We start from the raw sequence: 27,649 nt of genomic DNA on the forward strand, positions 1-27,649 counted from the left end.
TGTACGTGCAGTCATATTTAGAGTTGGACCAAAAAAATATGTCAGGAGAATATTTCGACGGAACATTATTTTGGTATCATAGTATTACAGTAATGTTTTGATAAGCCAATAATATTTTTCCCATTGCTTTCTTCACAGTGACTGCATTGTCTTTTACTTCCTTATGATGAACACATGATGTTTGACACTAAAAAGAAAAAAGTATGAAATAAATGACAGTGTTAAACTCATAGTTAAGGATGCACTATGAACATTGACGAAGAAAAGGGCGTAGCAGAAAATACAGTGCTCCTATTGAGCTATTACTCTATATAAACATAAAAAGGAAAAATGAAGCTTTGATTTGCTTCATAAACAGCTAAATGAGACACAATAGTTTCTTGTTGTTACAGATTCCTTTTAATGTTAATTTCAATAGTATGTCTTTTCAGGAAACAGTTGAAGTATTTTTGAAACATCCTTCTGTAAAAGATGACTCAGATCTTGAGGGAAGAACATCCTTCATGTGGGCAGCTGGCAAAGGCAGTGATGATGTCATTAGGACTATGCTGACTTTAAAATTGGATATTGATATCAATATGACAGACAAATACGCTGGCACAGGTAAGATGCTTTACAGTAAAGAGCCGCTGGATGTTTCCAGTTAGTGTGATTTCCACCAAATAAAAAACATTGTTAGAAACTATATTAATCTTTTCCTGGATGTGTTCCTTAATCCTGAAAATATTTCTGCATTAGTTTGATTATGTGTGTGAGTCACTTCTTTGCCTTATCGTGGGAAAAACGAATCTTTTCTGCGCAGATTGGACCAGTTCATTTGAAACATAGCAAGAAGAAGAAATGTGGTGCTATGCTGCTGTTTAGTTAGATCTGTAATCCTAAGAAAAGAAAAGCTGTTCTGTATTTTGAAGAATAACATGAAATACAATTGCATAAAAAGCCCTCCCTGAAAATGCCTGTTAAAAAAATTTGTCAGTAAATAAATGCTTTGAAACAATATAGAGCAAACTAACCAGTGAAGTGGCTAAATTATCATCAGGAAAATCACAAGTACCATAGTTATTTGTAAAGATAGTGGAATAAATATTAGAGCTATTGTATTTCTGTTGTCCAAACAAGAGGTTAAACTTGATATCTCCCTCTCTGGTAGAATTATTGTACCTATTCAGTACTTTCAAGAAAAATAGAATCAGAGTTCTGACAGAGAGGTGTTGAAGGGTATATGTATTCAACAGTGTTGGAAATACAGATAAAAGTAGTAGAGCTGTATAGTGTGTTGATGGCATCTGAATAACAAAAGAGGAGAATGTGGATATATTGGGCATAAATTGGAGGGGTTTGGTAGCAGGGGACTGCAGGGGTAAGCTGGGCGGGGGGGGGGGCGGTCATGAACTACGCAGTCACAGCCAGGTCACAAATTTAGAAGTTAAGTGCAAAAATGTATACCTATGTATAGTAATTAGTAAAATGATAGCCAAGCTAATAGTCAGAGCACGCATCCGTGAATAATACAGTAGAGGACATTTCCCCTGAAAAGAAAACTATCTTATTTTAAACAAACAAGAATGTATGTTGCAATGTTTGTTTATATAGATTATAATATATTTGTTTTAAAGTATACTCAAACATTATCTTTTGGCTGCACACACACACAAACTAGCCTAAGCTGCATGCTTACGTTTAGGGAGCTTGCAGTGTAGATCTATCCCAACCAAGAAACAAAGATATGAGTTTAACAGTTTTTCTCTTCAGATCACACTTCGAATAACATACAAATGGTAAATAAATGCAAGCTCAGGGTTGCATGGTTCAGGATTTGAAAGACAGCATGTATGAATATTACTTTCATATAAAAAATGGAAATTTTTTATTTCCTTTGGTGGTATGGTAGGTCTTTACACAAAAAGCCGAATACAATTACCATAAAGTTCTATTTAAATATCTAAATTCTTGCTTTCGTTACAAATTTACACACCAAAAAAATCAGTCTTTCCAAGTTATGACAGTTTGTAATTTTTGAGTTTAAGAAATAGCGTAACAAATAAAATCTCAGTCTTCATGTTTGGTGACTTAGGAGTTAGTCAATAGGACCCCTTGGGAAACTGCCCTCAGGGACAAGGGAGCAGAGCAGAGCTGGCAGATCTTTAAGGATGCTTTTCGTAGAGCACAAGAGCTCTCAATACCCAGGTGTAAGAAATGAGGAAAGGAAGGCAAGAGACAAGCATGGATGAGTCAAGACCTGCTGGTCAAACTAAAGGGCAAGAAGGAAATGCACAGGCAGTGGAAGCAGGGACACAGGTATCCTGGGAAGAGTATAGGGACGCTGCCTGGTTGTGTAGGGGTGGGGTCACGAAGGCCAAGGCGCAGCTAGGGATGAACTTGGCAAGGGATGTAAAGAATAATGCTGCACCTGGGTCAGGGCAACCCATGGTACCAGTACAGGCTGGGGGATGAAGGGATTGAGAGCAGCCCTGCCAAGAAGGACTTGGGGGTACTGGTGGATGAAAAGCTGGACATGAGCCAGCAATGTGCGCTTGCAGCCCACAAAGCCAACCGTATCCTGGGCCGCATCAAAAGAAGCGTGGCCAGCAGGTCGAGGGAGGTGATTCTGCCCCTCTACTCTGCTCTCATGAGAACCCCACCTGGAGCACTGCCTCCAGCTCTGGAGCCCTCAGCACAGGAAAGACATGGACCTGTTGGAGCACGTCCAGAGGAGGGCCACAAAAATGATCAGAGGGATGGAACACCTCTCCTATGAAGAAAGGCGGAGACAGTTGGAGTTGTTCAGCCCGGAGAAGAGAAGGCTCCAGGGAGACCTTATTGCAGCCTTTCAGTACTTAAGGGGGCTTAGAAGAAAGATGGGGACAGACTTTTTAGCAGGGCCTGTTGCGATAGGACAAGGGGTAATGGTTTTAAACTAAAAGAGGGTAGGTTTAGACTAGATATAAGGAAGAAACTTTTTACAATGAGGGTGGTGAAACACCGGCACAGGTTGCCCAGAGAGGTGGTAGATGCTCCATCCCTGGAAACATTCAAGGCCAGGCTGGATGGGGCTCTGAGCAACCTGATCCAGTTGAAGATGTCCATGCCCATTGCAGGGGGGTCAGACTAGATGACCTTTAAAGGTCCCTTCCAACCCAAACTATTCTATGACTCTATGATTTTACAAACTACATACTCTACAATTTTAATCTTGTTTCATCTTCTATCAGTCTCACCTATATTTGCTTCTTCCTGACAGATCCCTTTTAAATACCTCACAGTATTTGTTTCAGACCTTAAGGTGCAGTAATGTTGTAGTCACTCCGCAAGCCTCCTTGCAAAGGGTTTTCTTCTTTGCAGGCAGTAAGCACATACTGTGTTTCTGAAATTACTCAGGTGTGGATTTCATGCTTGAATAATTCAGGTGGTTGGGTTTATTATCCTTCAGTCTTAAACCTTTCATAGCAGTGATGTGTAATCACCTTTTAATCTCGATTTTGTTGTAGGGCTTTTAATCCAAGGAAATGAATGGATTTTCCATTTACTTGAAACTGCCGTTGTGTAGAACACGCTAATAGTCTTAAAGGGGGGAACTATGCCATTCGTCGCTTGCTGTCGAGCAATCTGAACTTTACCATTGTGCAAGCATGTGCAGTAACATGGGCTTTATTATAGCGAGCTGTAAACTTAAAAGGAAGCCCACAGGAAATCACTCTCTGATTTCAGACCTGGGGTTTTTTTCCGAAGGTTCTTAATCATTCCCGAGTTTTGGTGAGGGAAAAGTAGCGTTGTATTCTGACAGGAAACTATGCACTAATAGAAAATAGCGTACATGCCACCGTGCCTGAGATACAGTTACTGAGGAGAGTTCAAGGTTGTGTTTTTCTGACTTTTGTATGCCGACTCAGTTAAGCTCAGTCATAACGTTGCGTTAACGCAGCCTTTTGCATTTACTTAAAAAGAGCAAGCTCTCCATTCAGCTTTGCTAGAACATCGAGACTCTCCGTATTGTGTAGGAGAATGACACCAAGGGAAAGGAATTTCCCTCTTGTCAGAGATCATCGCTGCAGGAGCATTACAGGGGCAGCTTTATAGCTCTGCCGTCACTCCGTACAATGGAGAGGGCTCTGTCTGTCGGCTGAACAAAGGGCCTATTGTGACCAGCTGGCCGAAGAATCTCTTCAGTCACCGTGACTCCATCACAGAAAATTTGGCTTACAAGAAAATATTGAGCACAAAGTGCGAAAGGAGATGCCTGCGTCAGAATGAGTGATAGGGGGGAAGAACCGGCCAAGCTGACACAGCAGCTCTTTTTCTATTGTATTGTTATACACACCCCATGTGTCATCTGATGGAGTGGTTTATTGCCTTTGGTTTCATAAGAAGCGCAGTACAAAAACCAGAACCTAGAGTTTACTGTGAGGTCAGACCATGAAAACCAGGCCCATCCAAATGTACGAAACGACAGGGATCTTATTCTTGTCAAATTTCTACTCATAGCCACCCACTCGCATAGCTACTGCAGGTCTTGCTGCTTACAGATATTTTTCACGAGTGCGATGAGTGCCCCTGTGCTTTTTGGCTGCAACAGTTAGACATCAGTGTCATCTCAAAGGCACGATTTCAATTGCTAAGGCAGCGCTTCTCGTACTGCCTCTGGCTGTGACCCCCGTTCTTGTAGGAAGTGCCTCGTTTGTCTGTATCGCAATTCCAGTTACTGAATTTTAGAATTTGTGTTTTAAGGCAGCACACTTCAGCTGGATTTGATTCACAGACAATATGAGCAGTCCGTGCGTTTTAGCAGTGCCTGTGTAACAGGTTATGCTGGGTTACTGTTTCATAAGCTGTGTGAAGCTGGTACCGATGGTAAACAGTAGCAGGCAAATACAAAAAGCCTGACTGTTTTGATATTCTGGCTATGGTTCAAGAAGCAATTCCTTCTAACGTTGGCCTTCGTGGTGTGCCTTTCTGTATAATGCCTCTGCTGGATCCTGACCCTGCCTGTTTTAACATTAAACAAGTAGAGACATGTAGGTACTGTTTACAGCCCCACATTTTGCTTGCTGGACCAGACCGAATTCTCACCAAGGACGAATATTTGTGAAATTTCACGGGGAAATATGAATTCACTTTACTAAATGCACATTTTTCACTAAATGCAAGATTTTTCACAATGAGGGTAGTGAAACACTGGCACGGGTTGCCCAGAGAGGTGGTAGATGCCCCATCCCTGGAAACATTCAAGGCCAGGCTGGATGGGGCTCTGAGCAACCTGATCTGGTTGTAGATGTCCCTGCCCATTGCAGAGGGGTCGGACTAGATGACCTTTAAAGGTCCCTTCCATCCCAAAGCGTTCTGTGATTCTGTTCTATGAGTCTGTTCTATGATTTATGAACTGCAGTTTTGTATTTTCATTCTAAATTATTTTGATTTTGTCATCTGTGAGATATTCTCATGTAAGGCAGTATGAGAATGTAGATTATCTGATTCGATTGCTGACTATAAGAAACAATCCAAAGCATTTTGAAATCAAATTTTAAGAGAAATCACCAATATATGTGTTCTCCATTGGTTTGAAATCTCATTGCTGTTTGTAGTTCTCCTTTCCTTCAGGAAGAACTGTGAACTGGTCAGAGAGGCATTTCAACGTTTTCCTCAACTCCAGCTGGCAGTGCCCGCAGGATGCTGTGTGAGGCGATAGCGACTTCAGTTATAGGACACCATGTCTTTACCTCTGAGGTCTAAAGTATCTAAAGTAGCTCTGTGTTATTTGTTGGTTTGGACCCAGTGAAGCCTGCATACATTCAAATATTAGAGGGCAAAGGAAACTACGGAGGAGTAGGAATCTGCAGGATCAACTTGCATAGTTTACATGCAACTGAACTGCATAAATTGTAGGGATGAGACAAAATGTAGTATCTGGTCTTCCCGTCATCATTTTTTTTTTTCCTGAAGAAAGCAGGGAGCTGCAGATACTGTGCGAGATGTGATGGCCTTGCTACATAATTTTGTGTAAAATTTTCTCCAAGTAATTATGAAAAGGAAAAAAAAAGGGGGGGGGGGTGGCAGGAACAGCTGGGTAATTATCTGGAGTTAGTTTTAATTGAGACAGCTTCACTTATTTGAAAGAAATAAAAGAGGTATTTTCAGGAAAACATTGAAGAAATCATGAAAGCTTTCTTTCACTGGCAATGGGCAGTTTCGTCTGCATTGGGGTGATGTAAGAAATGCCACAAACCAGAGGCAGGAGTAGATCATGTTATGTTCTCTTAACCAGAAGTTGCTAACCTTTCACAAATCCTCAGTATAAGCTAGTCTTGGTGGTGTTGAGGTTACAATTCCTATTTGTACAAGTTAGAAACCTGTTTCAGGGCTAACAGCTAACAGGTTTTCTGCTTATCGCTTGTATGGCAAGAAAATGTGGTTAGTGATCGCTTCTTGCGATTCTTCAGTTTCTTGTGGTTGAAAAGCACCTTTCCCACCAAAATGCTTGAAATTAATTTTTATTTTGACTGTTCTAATTGTGAACCTCTAAAGCTCATGGTATTGTGATTTCTTTTTCCTACTACTTTATTCTTTTAGCGTTACACGCTGCTGCCCTTTCTGGCCACGTCAGCACAGTGAAATTGCTGTTGGAACATAAAGCGCAGGTAGATGCTTTGGATGTCATGAAGCATACCCCGCTTTTCCGAGCCTGTGAGATGGGACACAAAGAAGTGATACAAACGCTCATTAAAGGTCAGCTGTTATGAATTTACAAACCTGTTCAGACTTCTGGTGCTGCTTTCTGCAGGACTGGGAAATAAACAGCATAGCTGAACAAGAGATGGGGTAGAAAATCACTTCCCTAAAGTAGGTTTTGTGTTTAAGTACCCTTTGTCGAACAGCACTAGTAAATGTAAAAGATGATCGATGTTGTGCAAAACGGTGAGAAGAGTTAAATGTAAGACTTTCAAAATCGGGGTAGTTCTTTTTGCAGCTCTTAGCGGCTCAAGCCTTTTCAAGTACGTTCTAGTCTCTCAAACCCCCTCTTCCCCAGCAAGTCCTTGTTTTTCTTTCTTTTCTTTCCTCCAGTAAATAAGACCAAATTAAGCTTTCTTCTCTTTTGGGAGAAAGCGTTTTTAGGCTTCTTTGAAGACTTTTTGACTCTTTATTTTTTACTGAAGGTAAAATCCTAAATCATTCATATTAATCATCAAAAATCCTAAATCATTCATATTTTCCTCTGGTTTTTATAAGCAATATTTCATTTGTAGACAGAAATAAGATTTAGCAACATGCACGGTTTTAGATAATTGTAAAAACTCAGCTGAAGTGGAAGAAGTATGGTGAAAGAACAGTGGTATCTTAGATGCAAAATTTTGTAATTTTAGCTTCACAGAGAAGTTCTAAGTAGCTGGAAGCAGTCTCCCTCCTGCTTGAGATATTATCCCATTTATGGGCAGTTGAAGTATCAAGGCTAACAAGTTGCAAGTTTTCCATCAACCAACATTTCTTACTGAAAAGCACGCTTCCCTCTGTGATCTGCTGGGTATATTTTAACCTCCTGTTAAGCTCTTCCTCCTACCCCCTATGCCATTTAGCTTTTGTAGATGCAAGAAGCTTGGTGATCAGGATCTGAGTTATGTTTAATTAAATATTTTACGATACAGACAGTCATTGTTGCTGGCTGGTTCAAGTTTTTATATTTGTGGAGTTTTATTTTTGTACGGAGTTTTCACATCTTACAAGAGCACGTAGAGGAATTAATTATCTGCATAAAAGAGTCTTAGCGTGCTTTAATTAAAAAAAAAATCAAGCTTTTTTCAAAAGGAATTCTTACACTGTGAGTATTTTATCTTGTCTGCTTTAGAGATTTAAAAAGATATTTCATCTGAAGTCTGATTTTCAGAAATGATTTTGTTGTTAAGAAATAAAAGTTTCACTGAAAATTAATAGGCCTGAAACAAATAACGGCTAAGTTTTTCAAGGGCATTTGACAGATCTGGAGATTCTAAAGCATCTGAGAGGATACTCAGAAGCTTGTAAAAAAGTTAGATGCCTGCCCCTCACTGAAACTATTTCATTCCCAATTAATTTTGATTTAGGTTTTAGAATTCGAGTAACAAAGTTGAAGTTACTTTCAGAAATATTTCTCTGAATTGTCAGTTTACCAAATAAGGTTCTAGTTGAACATAAACCTATTCTCTTTTTTTTTTTTCTTTTAATTCAGGAATATTTTCTTTTTATGTTGAAAAATGTATTTGTTGTTACAGGAGGAGCAAGAGTAGATTTGGTTGACCAAGATGGCCATTCACCCCTTCACTGGGCAGCCCTGGGAGGAAATGCTGACGTGTGCCAAATCTTGATAGAAAATAAAATCAACCCTAACGTGCAGGATTATGCAGGTAGAACACCTCTGCAGTGTGCTGCTTATGGAGGTTACATTAACTGCATGGTAGTGTTACTGGAAAACAATGCAGATCCAAATATTCAGGATAAAGAGGTACGTTGTTCTTTACTGGGCTATTTAATTAACTTCAGAATAACCATAAATCAAAACATTTTCCTTTTCTTCAAAGTCATTCTGTTTTCTGGGACATAGAAGCATCTTTGCTGCTGTTTATCATGAAAGGAAATGCACTCTGACATAATTTTCCCTATGGCTTCACTTCTAAAATCTTGAATGAAAAGTAACATTTTAATATGCAGCATGAATTGAAGATTCATATTTTTCCATATCACTTCTGACTTTTCCTTGTCAAAGTGTGATCTTATGAGGAGTCATATTAATCATCTGATTTCTTAACTTCTATCATTCCTTATTAACAGCTGACATGGAAATGTGATTTCATAGTCTGTAATGAGTTTCTTCAGCATAGAGGTAGAGCAAGTAAGATATTGCAAATGAGATTGCACAAGAACTGCTTCCATTACTTATCCATATAAGTATCCGCATATGTATCACTCTTCCAGGTGAAAAAAAAAGAATCATAAAATCATAGAATCATAGAATGGTTTGGGTTGGAAGGGACCTTAAAGATCACCTGGTTCCAACCCCCCTGCCGTGGGCAGAGACACCTTTCACTAGACCAGGTTGCTCAAAGCCCCATCCAACCTGGCCTTGAACACTTCCAGGGAGGGGGCATCCACAGCTGCTCTGGGCAAACAGAGAAGAACACTGATTAGTTTTTATGTTCTTTTGTGCCATTATTCAAGCAGTAAAATGAAGTTAGGAGCCAGAATAATTGTGCAACATATAACAGATTTCTTTGTTATATGACATAATTTCTTAGAAGTCGGTAGAACTTCGTCAGTCAAAAGAATTTCACCCAATTTGTTAAACTTTTCTGTAGCTATTCATTGTAGGGCGTGGGTAATTCCAGGTAATGGAAAAGTGTTTTTTATTATGGGTTCTACAGAGCATGCTGGGGAGATCTTCCAACCTTCTGCCAGCTCTGTATGGCATCAGCTTGAGTACAGTTGAACACATCAGCTCCACCTATTTCACACAGAGACGCTGCAGCGTGCTCTTCAGCCCTTGGGGTTCAGGGGGCGGCTTGCTAGTGCTGAACTCAGAAGGTCTTCATGGTTTTCTGTGGTACCCAGCCTTCTAGGCATTTCCTACATTTGGAGTTCAGAAAAACAAGACACAGACAGGAGGCATGGCCTGGTAGTGAAGTGAAATATCTGTTTTGTTGATATTGACAGAGCTTGAGGTATTCATATGGTGGTTCTGTGATCCCAGTTCCAAGAGTGGTCATGTATGAGCTGGCTGCATAGAGTGCAGCTTGAGAGCTGGACTTCTGCTTCATGCGAGAGAAACTCGACTTCTGAAATCAAGCTGGTTTTGAAAGCACAGCTGGAGTCTTTCTTTGTTTGCCTGGGCTGATAAGCTTTCCTCAAACTTCACCTGATTTTGAATTCTGTAGTAATTCTTTCAGTCTTGTCACAGTGTTTTGGAGCAGCCTAGAAAACCATCTGAACTACAAAGGCTGATGAGAGCTGCTTCAGACCTGGGCAGCATAGCAGCAAAGAAAGCAACTCTAGAGCTAGTCTCCTAATGCTGTTTTTCAGCTGCTTTAGGTGAAAAAGCACTAGTGTTGTAATCTTGTTTAAAAAAAAAAAAAAAAAAAAAAGTTACTTCATTTTTAAGTGCTGTATTCTTTTATTGTAAAAAGGAAGTTTGTTTAGAAGAATTAGTTTGTCCTTTGTGTCCAGAAAAGCATTGAATTACAGTATGATTTACGACTTTTATTGTGGCATGATAGAGTTTGGGGATAATATTTATTTTTGTTCTGTTCTATTGTTTACAGGGAAGAACTGCTTTGCACTGGCTCTGTAACAATGGCTACCTTGATGCTATAAAGTTGCTGCTTGGTTTTGATGCTTTCCCTAATCATATGGAGAACAGCGAGGAGAGGTATTGCTTGTCTGAATGCATTATTTTGTAATTTAGCAAAAGTGCTACCTACTGATTTAAATGTTAAGTGTTCAGATATTGGCAGAGAATCGTGTTCTTGTATCTAAAAGGAGTGCTGTAATTTTGGGCTTCATTATAAGCAGCTTTTCTAATGTGAAAAAATCTCTTCTAAGTAAGACATTGCAACTTCAACTGTTTATACTTTTGAACCTTGAACTTTCCGAGATTCCTGCAAGTATTTACTCATTCTAGTCTTCTTTGAAACATTAAAGATCTTTTTCATTTATATGAAGTTAACTGTGGATATGTATGGACAGAGGATGAAAAGGCATTTCTGCTGCTGTTGGAGTAGACTGGAATTTTTCTTTTCTATTTGTTAGGAATACAGCAAGAAGAGAGAAAATGGGAGAAATGTAATGTTACATTTTAAAATAGTGATTACAAATTACCTGGTGGTTAACTGTATTCTGAAGGCCTAGTTTAAAAAAAAAAATTCTCCTATAATCACAAAGAGACGGTACATTTGCATCTCTTTTCTTTGTCTTTCATTGACATATAAATAATAGTTTTTTAAAAGTGGTTTGGGTTGTGGAGTTTGAATTAGTCACCTGACCATGAAGATAATTACTGTTAGCAGAAATTTATAATGCCTTTTTTAGAGTAGATGACCTCCTCATAATTATAAATAAAATTATGATCAGCATGCCATATAAATTTGAATATTTCAACATTTTAAATAACTTAAGGACTTTGAAACCTCATATTTTAGTGCTAAATTTGAGACTTCCATACTTATCCCAGTTTTTAATTGCTTTCTTCCCCCATCATTTCTCTTTTGTTCTCTACTCTAAAGCATTCAGATCTCTCTTCCTTCTCTGTTCTTATTTTTTATTGAGAAACACAAATGAAAGTATAAGTAGTTCCTAATTAAGTAGTGCCAATGGTCTCTTTAGTAATTTTTGACAGAAAATTAAATAAACAGTTGTAATTAAATTACTGTTAATAAGTAAGATTAAAAGCCACTATTTTGCCAGAAAGGAGGCTGCCATTTTCCTTACTTTGTAGAAATGTACAAATGATGCTCAAGTGTCAGGAAAAGACGTTAGTTGTGGTTTTACTATAGTCATTCAGTTAGTATCTATTTTCATCTCCCTTCTGGCATTAATATATGTTCTTATGCATAAACCTAGATTACTCAAAATATAACCAGCAGTATTCCAAATGTCAGCTCTTAAGCAGTAGTCCACATGCAGAACAAAACAGATCCCCAATATTTCTAGATGAATCAGTCTTTAAATATAATTCTCTTAAAAATATATATATAGTATATAAAAATTGAACAATTGCCTCTTAATAAACATCTACAAAACCTTGTTTTGTTGTTAAGAGATTGGAAGTTTGGAAAGTGGAAAAATCAAGTCGAGTGTTGTAAGAGAGAGTAAAAATAACCTCATGGATATGGTTCATCAGTAATTGGATTAAATTGTTTTTTAATCAGTAACAATTTCACCAAATAGTACATTTTTTTCCAATATACCTATAGAAAGAAGCTTCCCTTCTTCAGTTTCTTAGAGTGCAGTATGAGATACCAGTTCAAAATTCAAACATAGTGGTTAAAACTAAATAGGTTCGTGAAAAGATGGAGCTGAGATAGCATCTAGGATTTTAAGCTGCTCGCTTGCAGATATGTGATCAAGTGCTACTCTGGAGGGTGGTAAGTTTGTTGCTCTTTGCAAATTTATTTCGTAATCCAACTTGATGTCCTGGGTGCATCCCGTGATGCCAGGCTAGCTACTGCTTGACCGCTTTCATGCTAAATTGCATGTAACAGCTGATGGCTCATGTCTTCTTTATGTGTTTTCCTGTGAAGCCAGCTTGATTTAAAAGCTAACTGCTTTAGAGGTAACCAGTAGAAAAGAAAATTTATAACAGGCTTTTGAACTGAAACAACAGAGTAATGGCTGGCTGTGAGGAGTCTATGCGAGCAGCCTTGAATGGGTAGTGCCCAGGCGTACAAACCCCTGTTCAGATTTGATTTGAGTGATTTTTTACTTTCAAAGGTAGCTCTAATGGAGTTAGAAAATCCACATTTAAGAATATGGGTCTTCATGACTCGGATCCGTAATATAATAAGTTGTCTTGGTACATATATGCTAGTAGCATATTTACCTTAGTGTCTTTTGTACCTGTTAATTAAAATATTCAAAACTAGGTATACTTTAAAAATGTGTTGTTCTGAAATGAGGTCCCTTCTGAAGTTCCCATTTCTGGGTTATCAAAAATCTGTATCTCTTTAAATGCTATCAGCAACACACCTTGACACACAGATTTTCATGTTATGTCATTGTCTTTATTCCTGCAGACACTTCAGTTCAGATACTGTTAATCCTTCCATCAAATCATTGCTGTGTGGCAAGTCCAATTGTGCTTTCTGTCTGTTTTTCTTTGCTTACCAGCATTGCGTCCTAGCAAGTTACCATCAAGAAGAGCCCTAATTTTCACAACCGCATGCATTGACACTTGCTATTTGATAGTCTTGTATTATATGGTCTTGATTATGGTTTGTGACTGATAATTTTCAGTCGCTAAATGTCTTTGCCTAATGTTTCAGTGTTGGTGAGGGAGGTATGTGAATTTTGCTCCTGTGTTGACAATGGGAAATTTGGGAATTATTTTTAAAAGGGCTTAGGCATCTTTGACCATTAAAAAACAAAGCCTTGCTGCAGGTGTAATCCTGCTGCTGGGTCAGTCATACTGTCCTCAGTCATTGTTATAGAAGCTAAGCCAGATTTGACAGTAAATCTGTAGAACTTAAATTCATATGGAAATAGCACAAAAAATGTTTTAACTTGCTTTTTATTTACATTATATTTCTATATGAGAGCCTTAATAATTTTTCAGATTGCTTGCCTAAAGAAGGTAGTTCTATGGATAGGGCTTTGGAGAATTTTGATCCAACACTTCATATAGTCTGTGTCCATCCACCCCCCCCCCCCCCGCTTATATTAGTAGACTAAAATAAGCCTTAAACATAGTCACATAGTGTGTACAATGAGTAAGACAGGAAAATAATATTAAAAAATTAGTAAAACAGCCTACTGAAAACAATGTTTAATCTGTCTTCATACTAGAAGTTGCCTTATTATGAAATGAGGATGAAGTAAATGCACTTTATGGTTAGAATTCTAGTTCAATGATAATTATTGTGGGTTTGTTTTGGTGTTTTGTTTTCTTCTAGATATACTCCACTTGATTATGCTTTGCTTGGTGAACACCATGAAGTGATTCAGTTCATGTTAGAACATGGGGCTCTGTCTATAGCTGCCATACAGGACATTGCTGCTTTCAAAATTCAGGCTGTCTACAAAGGATACAAAGTTAGAAAGGCTTTTCAAGAGAGGAAGAATCTTTTAATGAAACATGAACAGCTGAGAAAAGATGCTGCTGCCAAGTAAGTTTGAGACTTGAAATCTACTCCAGCAAATAGACATTTGTCATAAGTTTGTATATATCAGTGTATGATTTTATCTGTTAATCATCATGATTTATTGTTCCTCTTAGTAAAATTCATGAAACTGTAGGAAGCATATCATGGACTTTTTTCCATACACCTATAGATGGAAATTGTTTTCCAGATAATCCCAAATTAAATAACAAGCTTTATATAATATACAAGAATAAGGCAAAATACCAAAAGCAGAAAAACTAGCATGTTAACATCCATGAATCTTTACCTGAAATTCTGTATGGTGATAAAAAGGTTTGGAAAATATTTATCACTCTAAGGTAATGGAAATAATTATTGACCTATCAAGTCTTTTATATCAGTTTTGGAGAGAAATTAATAAGTAGATGAAGGAAAAAAAAAACAGGAAAAGCCTGGTTTAATAAGACTTAACTTACTGTTTCACAGGGGAGGTTGTGCTTTTGTAGCAAACCGAACTGGATTTTATTTGCAACTTCTGTCTTGGCAGTATCATTGTCTGCACTTACATTTTTCTGCTCTTGAATTAGAGAGTTACCGTTAAATCATTACATTAGATTATAGATAACTATCATATGCAATTCAAATAGTTATTTGTAAGATGTTGTGGTTTAACCCCAGTCAGCAACCAAGCACTACCCAGCCCCTCTCTCTCTCTCTCTCCCCCTGGTGGGATGGGGGAGAGAATCTGAAAAGCAAAAGTAAGAAACCTCATGGGTTGAGATAAGAACAGTTTCATAATTGAAATAAGATATAATAATAACCACAGTAATAAAAAATTGTAATGAAAGGAAAACAACAGGGCGGGGGGGAACAAAACCCAGGAAAAACAAGTGATGCAACCACACGCTACCCGCCGACCGATGCCCAGCCAGTTCCTGAGCAGTGGTCACCATCCCCCAGCCAACTCCCCCCAGTTTATATACTGAGCATGACGTCATATGGTATGGAACAGCCCTTTGGCCAGCTGGGGTCAGCTGTCCTGGCTGTGCTCCCTCCCAGCTTCTTGTGCACCAAGCAGAGCGTGGGAAGCTAAAAAGTCCTTGACTAGTGTAAGCATTACTCAGCAACAACTAAAACATCAGTGTGTTATCAACATTATTCTCACCCTAAATCCAAAACACAGCATTATACTAGCTAGTAGGAAGAAAATTAACTCTATCCCAGCCGAAACCAGGACAGATGTGTAGGTTCTGACTGAGATTCTACCCTATTTTAAGGAGGTAATGGTAGCAAGGTGGTGAAATTCTAAAATCAGAAGGTACATAAGTGACCATCAAAATACTTTGCTTGCTTGGGCTTTATCCTTAAGGTTCATAATATCAAGAAGAACAAATTAGCACCTGGTTTCTCTTGAAGATCTGATTCTGGAATGAAAAAACCAAACAGTCTGAAATGATTTCTGCATGATTTTGCGGTATTATTTCTGTAAAGAAAGGTCGTATGAATAAACACACAACATAATTATTGCACCTAGATGTATTTTTGTTGCATTTGTATATCATAGCCAAAGTCAGCTGCACTCTGATCTATTTCAAATTTGGTAGTTTGATGTTCTGCATAACTGGCCAGTCTGGCCTTCATTGGGTTTGAATGCTACTACTATGCTGGTTAATAATTGTTAATTCCCATTAAGAACCAAAGCTAGAAATAACAGATAACTAATCTCTTGCTCACATCTTTAGATCCTGAAGTTGTAACTTGCAGCCCTCCTACTATTTGCCTTTTCTGCTAAAGTTAGTGGAAGTCAAACCCATGCATGGAGAAGCTGCCTTTGAAAATATCCCGAATATTTTATGTATTTCTTTTTAATTTGGAGTACTCTGCTTCTTGCTGTGTGGTCACAACTGACTTTACCAAATGAGGTAATTTTATTCTTTGTGATGACAGTCCTTTTTAGAAGGATCTGTGATGCTCCATCTAGGAGATTAAATGAAAAAGGATTGCCTCATGGAAATTTGGGGGGTGTTTTTATAATTGTTTTCCTTTGCAAGTTTCTGATGGACTTTCTGAAACTTACTAAGCTGTTGTTGATTTGTTTGAAAACAATAGAAACAAAGTCTGTGTACCAAATACCATAAAAACAGAATTAAAATACAATTGGAGCATACAAGCGAATCAAGTTGTCACGTAACAAATTTTATTTAATTGCAATTTTATGATCTGTAATAAACTGGAGGGGACATTATGTTGTCATCATTCTGCATACCCATCTGTGCATTCCACAGCTAAAATTGGCCAGGGTGTTGCTACATACAAAAAACTAATATTCCTACTGATGTTTAAAAATCTGCTCTCCAGATAAAAGTAGACATTATGTGGGAATCCAGAATGATGGCGAACTCCTAGATTGAGCACCCCCTGCCAACTATTTCAGTGTATGTATTTAAAACTTGCTTGTAATATGTTATTTTAGAGAGTCTCACTAATATAAATCATTCCTAAGTCTGCATGTTTTTAATTAATCCGTTCTTTTTCCTTTTTTTTTTCCTTAACAAAAAGTCAACCAACATCTCATACCTGTATTATTTTCTAGTAAAGTTACATTGACTGTATCCAATGCCTGTGAAATATTTCTATACAAACATATTCTCCCATGTTGAACAAACCTATATCAAAGAAATGGTAATTTATAAAATGAAGATTGATGCAGGCCAAAACAACATGTATATATATTATGTCAGTGAGCAAAGAGACATATCAAGAGGCCAGTTTGGGTAAGCAGGGAAGCCATGACAGAGCTCAAATGCAAAAAGGCAGTATACAGGAGGTGGAAGCAGGGACAGGCTGCAAAGGAAGAGTGTAAAAACATTGCTTGGGCATGTAGGGGTGGTGTCAGAAAAGCCAAAACTCAAACGGAGCTGAGGCTTTCAAGGGATGTCACAGGTAACAAGGTGAGCTTCTGGCTCTACATTAATAGTAAAAGGCTGAGCAAAGAAAATGTAGGTCTGTTGCTGAATGGTGCGAGTGATTTAGTGACAACAGGCACAGGTGTGGCAGAAGTACTCAGTGCTGTCTTCACCAAGAAGGTCTTCCAGGCCTCTGTGCTTAGAGAAGTGGTTCAAGAAGGAGGAGAGCTGCCAGCTGTGAATGAGGATTAAGTCAGGGATTGCTTGAGAGAACTCAGCCCAGACAAGTCCATGGGACCAGACGGGTTGCATCCAAGGGTGCCGAGAGAACTAACTGCTGTCCTTAAAAGACCACTTTTCAATATCTTTGAAAGGTCACAGAGGCCAGGGAAGGTCCCCAGTGATTGGAGGAAAGCAAATGTTGCACCTAGCTTCAGAAAGGGCCAAAAGAACAATCCGGGGAACTGCAGACTGCGTGGTCTCACTTTGGTCCCTGAGAAATTTATAACAGACAGAAGTTGAAACAAGAGAGATTTTGACTAGAAATAAAGATAATTTTTTTTCACCCTTGGGACAATCAAGCGGTGGAACGGGTTGCCCAAGGATGTTTTACGATCTCCATCCTTAAACGTTTTCAAGACCCAACTGGATAAAACCCTGAGCAACCCAACCTGACCTCATAGCTGACCCTTTTTTGAGCAGAACGTTGGCCTTGATGACTTCCCGAGATCCCTTCCAATATCTGTTACCTTAGGATCCTATGATCTTTTGGCAGAGGGCAATGTTGATGGGATATATGAGCATTAAACATTTTAACAGCCATAAATGTGTCAATGCAATAGGTGCTCTTCTTCAGTGGGAGTAAAAGTAACTGGTTATTAATAGGTGGGATGGAGGACCTGGCAGGAGGGAAGCAGTGCTTTAGGAGAGTAGCACAGAGACAATCTGGGAAGGAGGCATTTAAAAACCAGTCAGACTACATACAGGTAAAATTATGGACTTTTAAAACTTTTTCACAAAGAGACTTCTGTTTTACTTTTTACAAAACCAGGTCTTTAGGAAAATAATATTTAAGGTTTTAAAGCATATTCAGAGAAAATTGATGTCCAATATATCGGGTTTTGAAAGGGCTGCAGAACTCATTCATCAGTTGTTCAGCTTCCCTTTGCATTTCTCAGAATAAGTTCCTGAATCCATACCTCTGTTTTTACTAAGTCGTCTGGGTTTCATTCTCACCAGCTGGAGGAAACTGATTGAGAATGTGAATATGAAAGGGAAATGGATGAAAGTGAGTAAGAGTGAGTAACTCATGATATTTAGGAAGAGAGGAACATCAAGAAAATAAAACAATTAAATTAAACAGCCTTCAATATATTTAGAAGAATGTTCTAGCGGCAAAGGAGTACGAGTAGATTATGAGGTTCTTCAAAAAACTGGTAGTAAGGACTGTGTGCTGAGAAAAGATAGGAAGTGTAGCAAGAGAGAAAATAATGAGCTCTTCAGCAACCTGAAAAGGGAAAGCACATAGTGAAAATTTGGTGCAATTACTAAAATATAATGATAAAATGAAACAAGCTGAGGTGCAAAAGAATAACTAGCAAGGGATGTGAGGTATCACAATAAATCATTGTAAACATACAAATTGTAAAAGGAAGAGCAAAGAAAGAGCTGGTCCACAAGTGATGCTAAGAAGGCTGAAGTGTTCTATGTCTTTTTTTTGCTTCAGTCTTCCTTAAATGCAAATGGAATTCACACTAGTGACGAAGGGCAGCAATGCAGGCTAAAATACTGAAACTGCAGTTTAGAGATTAATCAGATGAGTGAGATGCTTTCAGATCAGCTTAGCCTGATAAAATTCATCCTGAGGTGTTTAGAAAACTGGGTGATACAATCTTAAAATGGTTACCCTTAAAAACTTTAGGAGGACTGGTGGGACTGGAGGATTCATGAAATGAGCAAAGTGTCCACATTCTCAAGGGGGAAGGAGAGGAGTCTGTAGACCTATAAACTTCAGTCCCAAGAACCACAGAATTGTTGAGGTTGGAAAGGACCTCTTGAGATCATATAGTCCATCCCTGCCCCTGCTCAAACAGGGTCAGCTAGAGCAGCTTGCCCAGGACCACCACTCAGGTTTTGAATATCTGTGCAAATGGAGACTCCACAACCTCTCCGGGAAACCTGTTGCAGTGTTTGACCACCCTCACAGTAAAATAAGTTTTCTTGTGTTCAGATGGAATTTCATGAGTTTTAATTTTTGTTTATTGCTTGCTGTCCTGGCAATGGGTGCTGCTGGGAACAGTCTGGCTCCATCTTCTTCATTCCTTCCCATCAGGTATATATAGACATAGATGAGATTTCCCCCCTGAGCCTTCTCTTGTCCAGGCTGAATAGTCCCAGCTCCCTCAGCCCCTTCTCATATGAAAGATCCTCCAGTCTCTTAAGCTTCTCCATGGCCTTTCACTGGACTCATTACAGTAACTCCATACCTTTCTTATCCTGGAATGAGTAATCAAACTTCTATGTATCTGCAACATAACAAAGCAAGAAGTGATGGCTGGTCTGAATTTGCTAAGAACGAATTATATCAAACCAACTCAATTTTCTCTGTGACAGAATAACAAGTTTTGTGGCCATGGAGAAACAGTAGCTGTCATTCAGACTTGCCCGAAGTTTTCACACTTTCTCGTGTGCCATTCTCATTAGCAAAGTAGGGCAATTAAACTATTAGATGGGTGAAGACTGCTTGGAAGAATGTATGCAAAGAGTAGTTCTTAATGGTTCAACTTTAAACTGGAAGTGTATATTGATGAGAATTTTGCACAAATCTCTCCTGAATCTGATACTATGCAGTATTTTCATTTAAAAAGTAAAATGTGAAGTCTGCAAATAGCACCAAGATGCAGAAGACTGTAGGAAGACTAAATCGGAAATCAGAATGGTGTTAAAATACATATGAGAAATGACTGAGGAAAAAATAGGTAGTTAGGTAAGGACAAACGGACTACTCTACGCCTTTGGGAAGACAAATCAACAGAGGAACACCGGGCAGAAATTGACTGTCATCTTAGCATTTTTATTAAGGCCTTTCTGTTAAAAGGTTGTAGTAGATCAGAAGCTGAACATGTTGTGAGTCAACAGTGTCATGCTTTTAAAAACAAGCATTATGCTAGATTGTATGGCAGGAGGCAGCTGTTTATACAACGTGAAATATAACTCCTCTTGGTCCAGGTAAATCTCCAGCAGTAGTAGGATCATACCTGGAGATCTATTTTCAGTTATGATTTTTTAAGTAACTTTTTTTTTGCAAAGATAACTTTGAAAATGCTCTCCAGACACATGGACATGTTCTAAATTTAAAACATCCTCCACAGAGTAGGTACAAAAAGCAAAGTGTTCTTAACAGAATAGAAAAGGTTGGATTCATTTTAGCAGGATCAAAAATTCAAAGCATCTCTGTGTCTTCACAAATGCATAAGGAGGAAACTGTTCCTTTCCATCTGCTAAAGGCTCAGTTTCCATTCTCTTACTTTTGTAACGAAATACAAATTTATGACCATTCAGGACAAAATTCTGTTGCAATTATAGTGGAAAATGTTGGCCTGCCAGCTCTGTTATCACTATCGAGCTGAAGTTGTCTGCCTTTAGAGCCCAAATTTGGATCCTGTTGAGTCGGCAGAACCTCCCGAGAACAACTGGGAGCCCTTAAGTTAGGAACTTGTCTACTTCTTTCACTTGTTCATGAAACCTAGTCTCTCAACTTAGACAACAGTAAAACTTGGAAATTTTAATTTCGAAGATATCCTTCCTTGTAATACAAACTGAATTTCTGACTAAATAAAGCAAAACACAAGGGGAGGTTCGTAAGTATTCAGGAGTCTGTTAATCAACTAAGCTCTGCTGCGACGATTAGGATGACAGTCTGTGAACAGGCAGCTTTGAAATCCCTTCCATTTATTATTTCTTCAGTTTAATCTGAAAAATTAGCACACAAACAAGACCTTTTTAAAAAAATCCCCTTTTACTTCTTCTCAGTTTCTGGTCCTGTGTCATTTCAATAACTCTACAATTGGTATGTTGTTGAAGTTAATGTTTTGAGTTAATCTGCTCATCCGAAGAGTGCAGGCCACTCTGGCTTGATTGTGTATCCCACAACTCATCTCACACTTTCTTTTTTAATACCTTGAATGGAGAATACTGGTACTAGCTGCTTGATTCTTGTAAAGAAAAGAAAATTACCATTCTGTGAATAGTAAGATCTGATTTATCAGCTCAAATGGCAGAGTAGTGGCAGTGAGATCCATACTGTATGCAAGACAGACATCCCCACATAGTCCGGTTGTGGAATGCCAATATTATTTGAAACTAGTCACTTTTTTCTGTGCCAGAGGGAATACCGAACCGCAGGCTGCCAGGAGTGTATTTTTTAGATCAATTAACAGCTTTTCAGGTACAAAGTTCAATCAGCTTCTTCTGCAGAGCGTATTTGCTAGGATAGTACTGACAGATAAAGTTAAGGCTTCTCCCTGGCAGCTCACACTGGAATGACATACACTGGCATTGATACGACTCACAGGAACTGAGGATGGCATGCTGCGTAACTAACCTGTCATATGCTGTGCTGTGAGCTAATGTGTCAACAGTCTGCAAACGACGTTGTAGCATTGGAAGCAAGTTAAAATATCAGGCAGCTACATGATACGACATTTACCACCTGTCCATTCCAACAGGAAAAGTGTCACTTCATCTTACAACCAGCGCTTAATTTATAAAAACAAATTCAGTGGTAGGTAGGTATGTAATGTTTGCTATGTGCTATTGGGTTTATTCTGCTTTGTAGGAAAAAGAATTTAAAAGCTAAAGTGCAATGGCATCCCACTGTATTTCAAAATAGGCTGCAAAACTTTATTCAACAGATGCGCCTTTCCTAACCTTGTCCAAAATTCTCTTTTGTATCTACGCTATTTAAGAGATGCATGACTTCTTTCATTTTTGAAAACCAAATGTCATAATTGTAATGGCATACTATATTCACACAAGTTTTTAATGCGCATCTCATATTTTCAGTGTTTATCATTTGTATAATGTATAATCTGTTTATGTAAAATAAATTAATTATCTACCAAGGATAAATATATAGCAGCAAGTTAGTAGCAGTAGCTAGTCTGAAGTTGGTTTATAATTGTCTGTATTAATTATGACACAGGTAAGTATGAAACATAATTTTCAGAGAGATGATGTCTTTTATTACAGTTTTCTGATTTTCAAATACAGTGCATTGCATTACTACTTATATTAAAGCATTGTTCGTTACTAATTAAAAACACAGTTATTAGGATCATATTTCTTGTCTTCTGACACCTTTTCAAAATCCTGCTTTTAATTTTCGTATATTTCTAAAAAAACTAAGTTTCATTGTTTTCAATAAGAGAGTGTTTTAAAATCAGTTTAAACTGCTGCAAAATAAACGGGCAGGTGGCTTATTAGCCTTAACCTTCGTTAGGCTGTACCTGCAAGTCAGTTGTTATTTTGGATCAAGCTAAGACGCTTCAGTGCAATAGGTGTCCCTTTCTCATGAGAAAGATGTTATAGTCAAGGTTTCATTGTGGCAGTGTCAGGTTTCCAGAGAGGAATGTGTTCGAGTTAGATACACGCTCCCAAGATTTTGTCTTTGGAATTCTTATGGTATCGGCTGTAATTGCAGGAAACGTGAAGAGGAAAGTAAGAGAAAAGAAGCCAAGCTGCAGAAAGGGATGCAGAACATGGAACAAAATAGGTTTCGAGTACAACAGAATCCTGCAAATCGAGAGAAGACTACCAGCGTCTCGCAGTTACCTAATAAACCAATTGATACACAGAATAAGAGACCTCTCTCCCTCAGTGCTGCACAAATTCAATCAGGGAGAAACAGTAGAGGTTCACCTAAAGCTTGTCACAACAAAGGGACCCCAAAGGAGAGTTGCCTGTCAGCAGAGCCTCAGAATAACGGTCATAAAATCAGGCAAGGTTTGTAATCTTTTTTAATTGTCCTGATTATCTTTTTTGTCCATTTCTGGGGGTGTTTTGTGTATAGGACCTGTTTTATCTTTCTATCATTTCTTGTTCTTTCATTATTTAAGCAATTCATATAGGACAGAGAGAGACACAGATTCTTTTACTCTGTGTGTTCTGTCAACTTTAGTCAAAAATAACAGTATCTACAGTGTCTGTAAAAGTACCTAAAATATGTGAGAACAGGTTGTTGGGAGTTGTTAAATTGGTTGCACTGTTTGGAGAAAATGAGATTAAAGATATTTGGCATATCGGTGGGATTCTTGAAGAGTGTTAATGGAGAAATTGTAACTCTTGTTTTTAAACAAGGTTAAAATGAGGATAAAATTGTTCTAAGTGACTTCGCTAGCATACTGAAGGAGCTGTTCAGGCTCAGGCGCTCATTCTCCATGGCAGGGTTCTCCCATGATTTGTCTTTGAAGTCCTCTTGTTGAGAACACTCAAGGATATTTTTTGAGAAGTGAGACTGTTTTTTAGAAATGATATTATGAAACTGTGTGTCGAAGCTCTTTCTGTTACTTTTCTCGCCCTGCTCCACTCCTTTAGTCTATATGTAAATGCATCATCAGTTTATCATCATTTCTTGACCACTCCTATGTTAGTTTTTGCAAGATACACATTTTAATAACATTTCAATCAGTTCTGACTTCAGTCGGTTATAGGAGCCCATGGCTCAAATCTTTTAAAACTGGTCATGTTAAAGCACCTTTGTTATCATTAGAAGCAAAAATTGGATAAGTAGTTTATTTAAAGTAAGTTGCAAGAACTCCTTCTCAGATCTAAAATTATTGCTAATTCCTCTGGAAATTCTGCTCATCAGAATATTGTAATAATCCAAAGAAAAAGAAATTCAAAGAGCTGTTCCTACTGAATCATTTGACCTAGATTTCTTTAGCTTTTACATGGAAATGTGTTAGTAAACAGATACTTGACTATATGTTCATCATAAAAGCAGATATATGTGTCTTAGCCTAACATATACTATGATAACCAAGTAATGATAAACAGAGGTGTTAAAAATTCTAGCAAGCTTTATCTGCATATGTATTAACTTTATATTAATTAAAATATTCAGATGGCAAAGTAAAACCCATAAGAATAATAAGAAACATTGGCTGCCAAATGAAAAATGGATAGTTGTAATGAACACAATGAGGAGAATTTGGTAAGTATGGAAAACAGGGAAAGGAGAAAGAAAGATGTGGGGAGGATTAGAACAGTGAAGGGGAGAGAAGAGAAGGAAAAAGAAATTATAGAGAAGGACTGAACAGCCTTTTCTTTTACTGACTCCTCTATCCATTCTTTGCCAAAATCTTACATTGATTGTGCCAATGGAAACTGCGTTGCATCAGTCAGACTCCCACTGTTTCTCGGAACAAATGTAATGCTTTTGCACCGAGAGAATGACCTAAGGAAGTAGGTAGTAGGTAGTCCATGGGAAACACGGACTATGGGGTCAAACTGACTACAGAGATCAGGACTGAATTTGCCAAATTTTCTGCAGGGGATTCTAGTATTGATACTTACGTTGGAAAAAACTCATTAATGTTCAGTTGTCTGTACTACCCTTCACAGTAACTTAGGGAATTCAAACCAGCAGCAAATGCTAGCAGCATGTAGCTTGGACTTTTGATTGAAGGCTTCCCTGGAGTTGGAGATTTCCTGAAGTAGCTATGTCAGAATAATTTTTGCATGTTGATGGTTTTAAAATCATATGGGCTATTGCCTGGAGATTTTTTGCTTTTCAACATATCTTTAAAAGCAGAATATAAAGTCTGCAGAAGATAGAATTTTAAATAGAAAATTCTTTACTATTGTTTATTATGTTTCTTCACCATGAGTGTTGACCATGAAGAGAGCAAAACTCTTTACTCAAGGTTCTCCTGAAAATACATGATAACATCTATACTTCTACAGCGAGACCAGTTTAGCTTCAGAGATCATAAAGAAAGTCCCCTCTTGCCCAGTCCAAAAAGCCTGTGTTTGAAATAAAATGCTATGCCATTTTTCATAAGCATTCTCTTTTTGTTATTGGAATGAGGCCAGGAAAGTTGGCGCAGTAAGAATCAAATAACGAAGTCCTTTAATCAGTTCTCATTTGGTGTTTTTATCAATCCTCTTGTGACCAAAACTTTAACGGACTTCATTGAATGTTTTATTGGAATTAAATATAAATTTAGATCCTGTGGGCTGTCACTTAGAAAGATTTTCAGCAATTGGAAATAGATTTTTTGCATCTGCTAACAATATATGAAGACTGTGATTTAGTTGGCGGGTCTATTCTGATCTCTTCTCCACTCACAAATCCTCTTTCCTATGTACGTTACCTCATTTGCCTTAATTACAGTAGCAACAAATAAGTTCTTTTTTGTGCCCTGTACTCGCTAGTGTCTTCCTACCTAAGAAAGTTTATTTCAACGTCCAAAGATGATCTAGACTACTTAAATGATGTTTTTTTCCATTCCTCAGTTATCCAGTTGTTCAGATTGGGAAGTTTTGCACATACTGCTTTAAATGTGTTACAGTAAATGCGTCCTACATGCCATACGTACAAACCAGGTGGCATTTTCGGTGAGCTGAGTACGGCAAGGCCGTTTGTAAAAGGCTGTCTTCTTTTTCCTCACACCTGTAAAAATTAACTTGTTGGGAGATCAAAATAGTGTTGTGACTGTGCTGGAAATTTCATACGTTTGAATTGACTGTCAGCCCTATACCGTTTTTATTGATGGCACTGGCACTTTTGTACCTGCCTTCCTTAAGAGCGGGATTATGCCCACAGAAATCTTGGCTTCAGAAGGCACATTTTTCAAATTGTTTATTCCCCTGGTGTAATGACGGGGGGCGGGGGTGGAATTTCCTTCTTCATTCTGGGAGATTAAAATAATAGATTAAAATAGTTAGTTTTTTTAATTAATTAAATTAATAGACTTTTTTCCTCTGTCCCAGAACATACAGGGCTAATTACCCATGTGACAATCAGGTATAAGAGTAACCTCTCAGCCCATACTGACCTGTCACCGTGATAAATCTTCTCTGTTGGAGACATCATTGATGATAATCCTCAGTTTCTTCTGTATAATCTGTTAATCTGCCATATTCTGCTATCCAGTCAAGGGAGTATCCTGTAAAAGTGTTACAGCGAGGAGAAATGTAGCATGGTTTTACCAGGTTTTAGATAATCCAGAAGATTTTCTGTAATTCCCCTATATCAAAGATCTCTTTCTTTTCTTTTTCCCCTCTTACCTACCCTTTAACACCCTATCTGTTACATTTCATCCTGTCTGATCTATTTTCTCATTCCCCTGTTAGTTTCCTGACAAAATAGAAGGTGGATGGTAGATGGAGATTTTCAGTTTTACACTCCAGTCTCGTTTCCGAGTCATCTTCACAAGAGTGTTCAGAAGCAGTGATCCCACAGGATTTATCTTCCCACCCTGGGCTTGGAAAAGACATCTTGCAGCAAGGGAAAAAATGGGAAGGAATTGATAGTTTCATTTAGGATGTCAAGGAAAGTACTGAGAAGCCGAGCGCTCTGGGTTTCCTGGGTGCGTGGGTTACCCTGTCTGTCATCGTGCGCCGGGACGCAGGGTGGCTAGAGCAGAAGCTTAGCAAAGAAGCTTGAAACAGTGAAGGTCTGTGACGGCGTCTTCACTGGAACGAGCAGATGTGTTCGTGGGGCTGCCTTCCTGCGCCACGTGGTGAGCTGGTTTCTTTGGGGAACAGCAGTGTATTCAGGTAGGTGAAGAAATAGTTTCTCCCTCTGAACTTTTTTTAGGCATCTAACTCAAGCGTAACGGGAGAAAGAAAAATACTTGTAGAACAGTAAGCAAATGAAAAAGTTTGGGACTGTAGTGTTACAGGCAATCGCCTCCTCTTCTGATTCTTCCTGCTTACACATTTTTTTCATCTAAGTAAATCCCAGTGTGCCTCAAAGGTAACTGAGCAAAAAAAGTAGAGACATAAACTATGACTTGCTGAATCAGAGACTGAATGTTGGTTTCCATTTCTCTGTCTAAAGATTCATTGAGGAAACACATCAAAAGCAAGTCAAGTTGTGTCCATTTCCATTGTGGCAAAGCAAAAGAGGGAACAAAAGTTGAAGTGAAACATGAGGCTGCAGCTGCTACAGAACTGGATGGAGAAAAGCACAAGGAGCACGCTGTCGAGGCAACGGGTAGTTGTGCTCGGAGGAGCAGAAGGCATACTTCTTCTGCTTGTAGGACTGCTAGTGTTGGGGAAAAATTAAGAGATCAAAGTCGGTCTTCATCTGGCAACGGAGACCACTGTGAAGGAACGGCTGTGTTCTTCTGCAACGTCAGTTGTACTGGTGGAGCGGCAAGAAACTCAAAGCAGCGTGAAGCTTCCTCCAAAGGCAAAAGGCATCAGCAGAAATCCAGAAATAAAGAGGTAAACGATGAGCGGTGTTCACCAGCTGGCTCTAGTAGACCAGGTAGTGCCAAAACTGTATTTGGAAACACCAGAAAGGACAGCGTGCATGCTGTAGAACAAACTAGCAAAGTGGGAAATAACGAATTAGCAAAAAAGGCCTCCCCTTTGTTGTCTGCTGAGGCAGAACCTACCAGAACTGTGCCAAGAAACCCAGCAGCATGCTCTGCTCCTGATGACAGTTTGAACTTGGAAAAAACAGGCGTAATTGGATCCAGGAATGCAGATGATCAATTATGTTCTGTCGCATGGCAAAACACAAATATTGAACTAATCCCTTTAGAGATTCGAATGCAGATAATAGAAAAAGAAAGAAAAAGAAAAGAGCTGTTTCGGAAGAAGAACTATGCTGCTACAGTCATACAGAGGACATGGAGAAGGTAAGACTACTGTTTCAGTAGCTACAGAAGAGATACAAGTAGACGTAAATTACATTAG

General features: G+C 38.5%; 1 protein-coding gene across 4 annotated transcripts in view; it reads left to right on the plus strand.

Moving 5' to 3' along the window:
* Positions 1-27,649, plus strand: part of INVS (inversin) — a 103,881-nt gene that overhangs the window by 64,355 nt on the left and 11,877 nt on the right. For all 4 annotated transcript variants that reach the window (XM_087758308.1, XM_087758311.1, XM_087758318.1 and 1 more), the window contains 7 exons: positions 432-603; positions 6,565-6,720; positions 8,238-8,467; positions 10,278-10,384; positions 13,623-13,835; positions 22,419-22,720; positions 26,784-27,591. In XM_087758308.1, coding sequence (XP_087614434.1) covers positions 432-603; positions 6,565-6,720; positions 8,238-8,467; positions 10,278-10,384; positions 13,623-13,835; positions 22,419-22,720; positions 26,784-27,591 — 1,988 coding nt within the window. The remainder of the gene's footprint in view (positions 1-431; positions 604-6,564; positions 6,721-8,237; positions 8,468-10,277; positions 10,385-13,622; positions 13,836-22,418; positions 22,721-26,783; positions 27,592-27,649) is intronic.

The sequence above is a fragment of the Nipponia nippon genome, unplaced genomic scaffold (genome assembly GCF_047370975.1).
Source record: "Nipponia nippon isolate SJK-2023a ecotype South Korea unplaced genomic scaffold, ASM4737097v1 scaffold_1, whole genome shotgun sequence".
Classification (NCBI taxonomy): Eukaryota; Metazoa; Chordata; class Aves; order Pelecaniformes; family Threskiornithidae; genus Nipponia; species Nipponia nippon.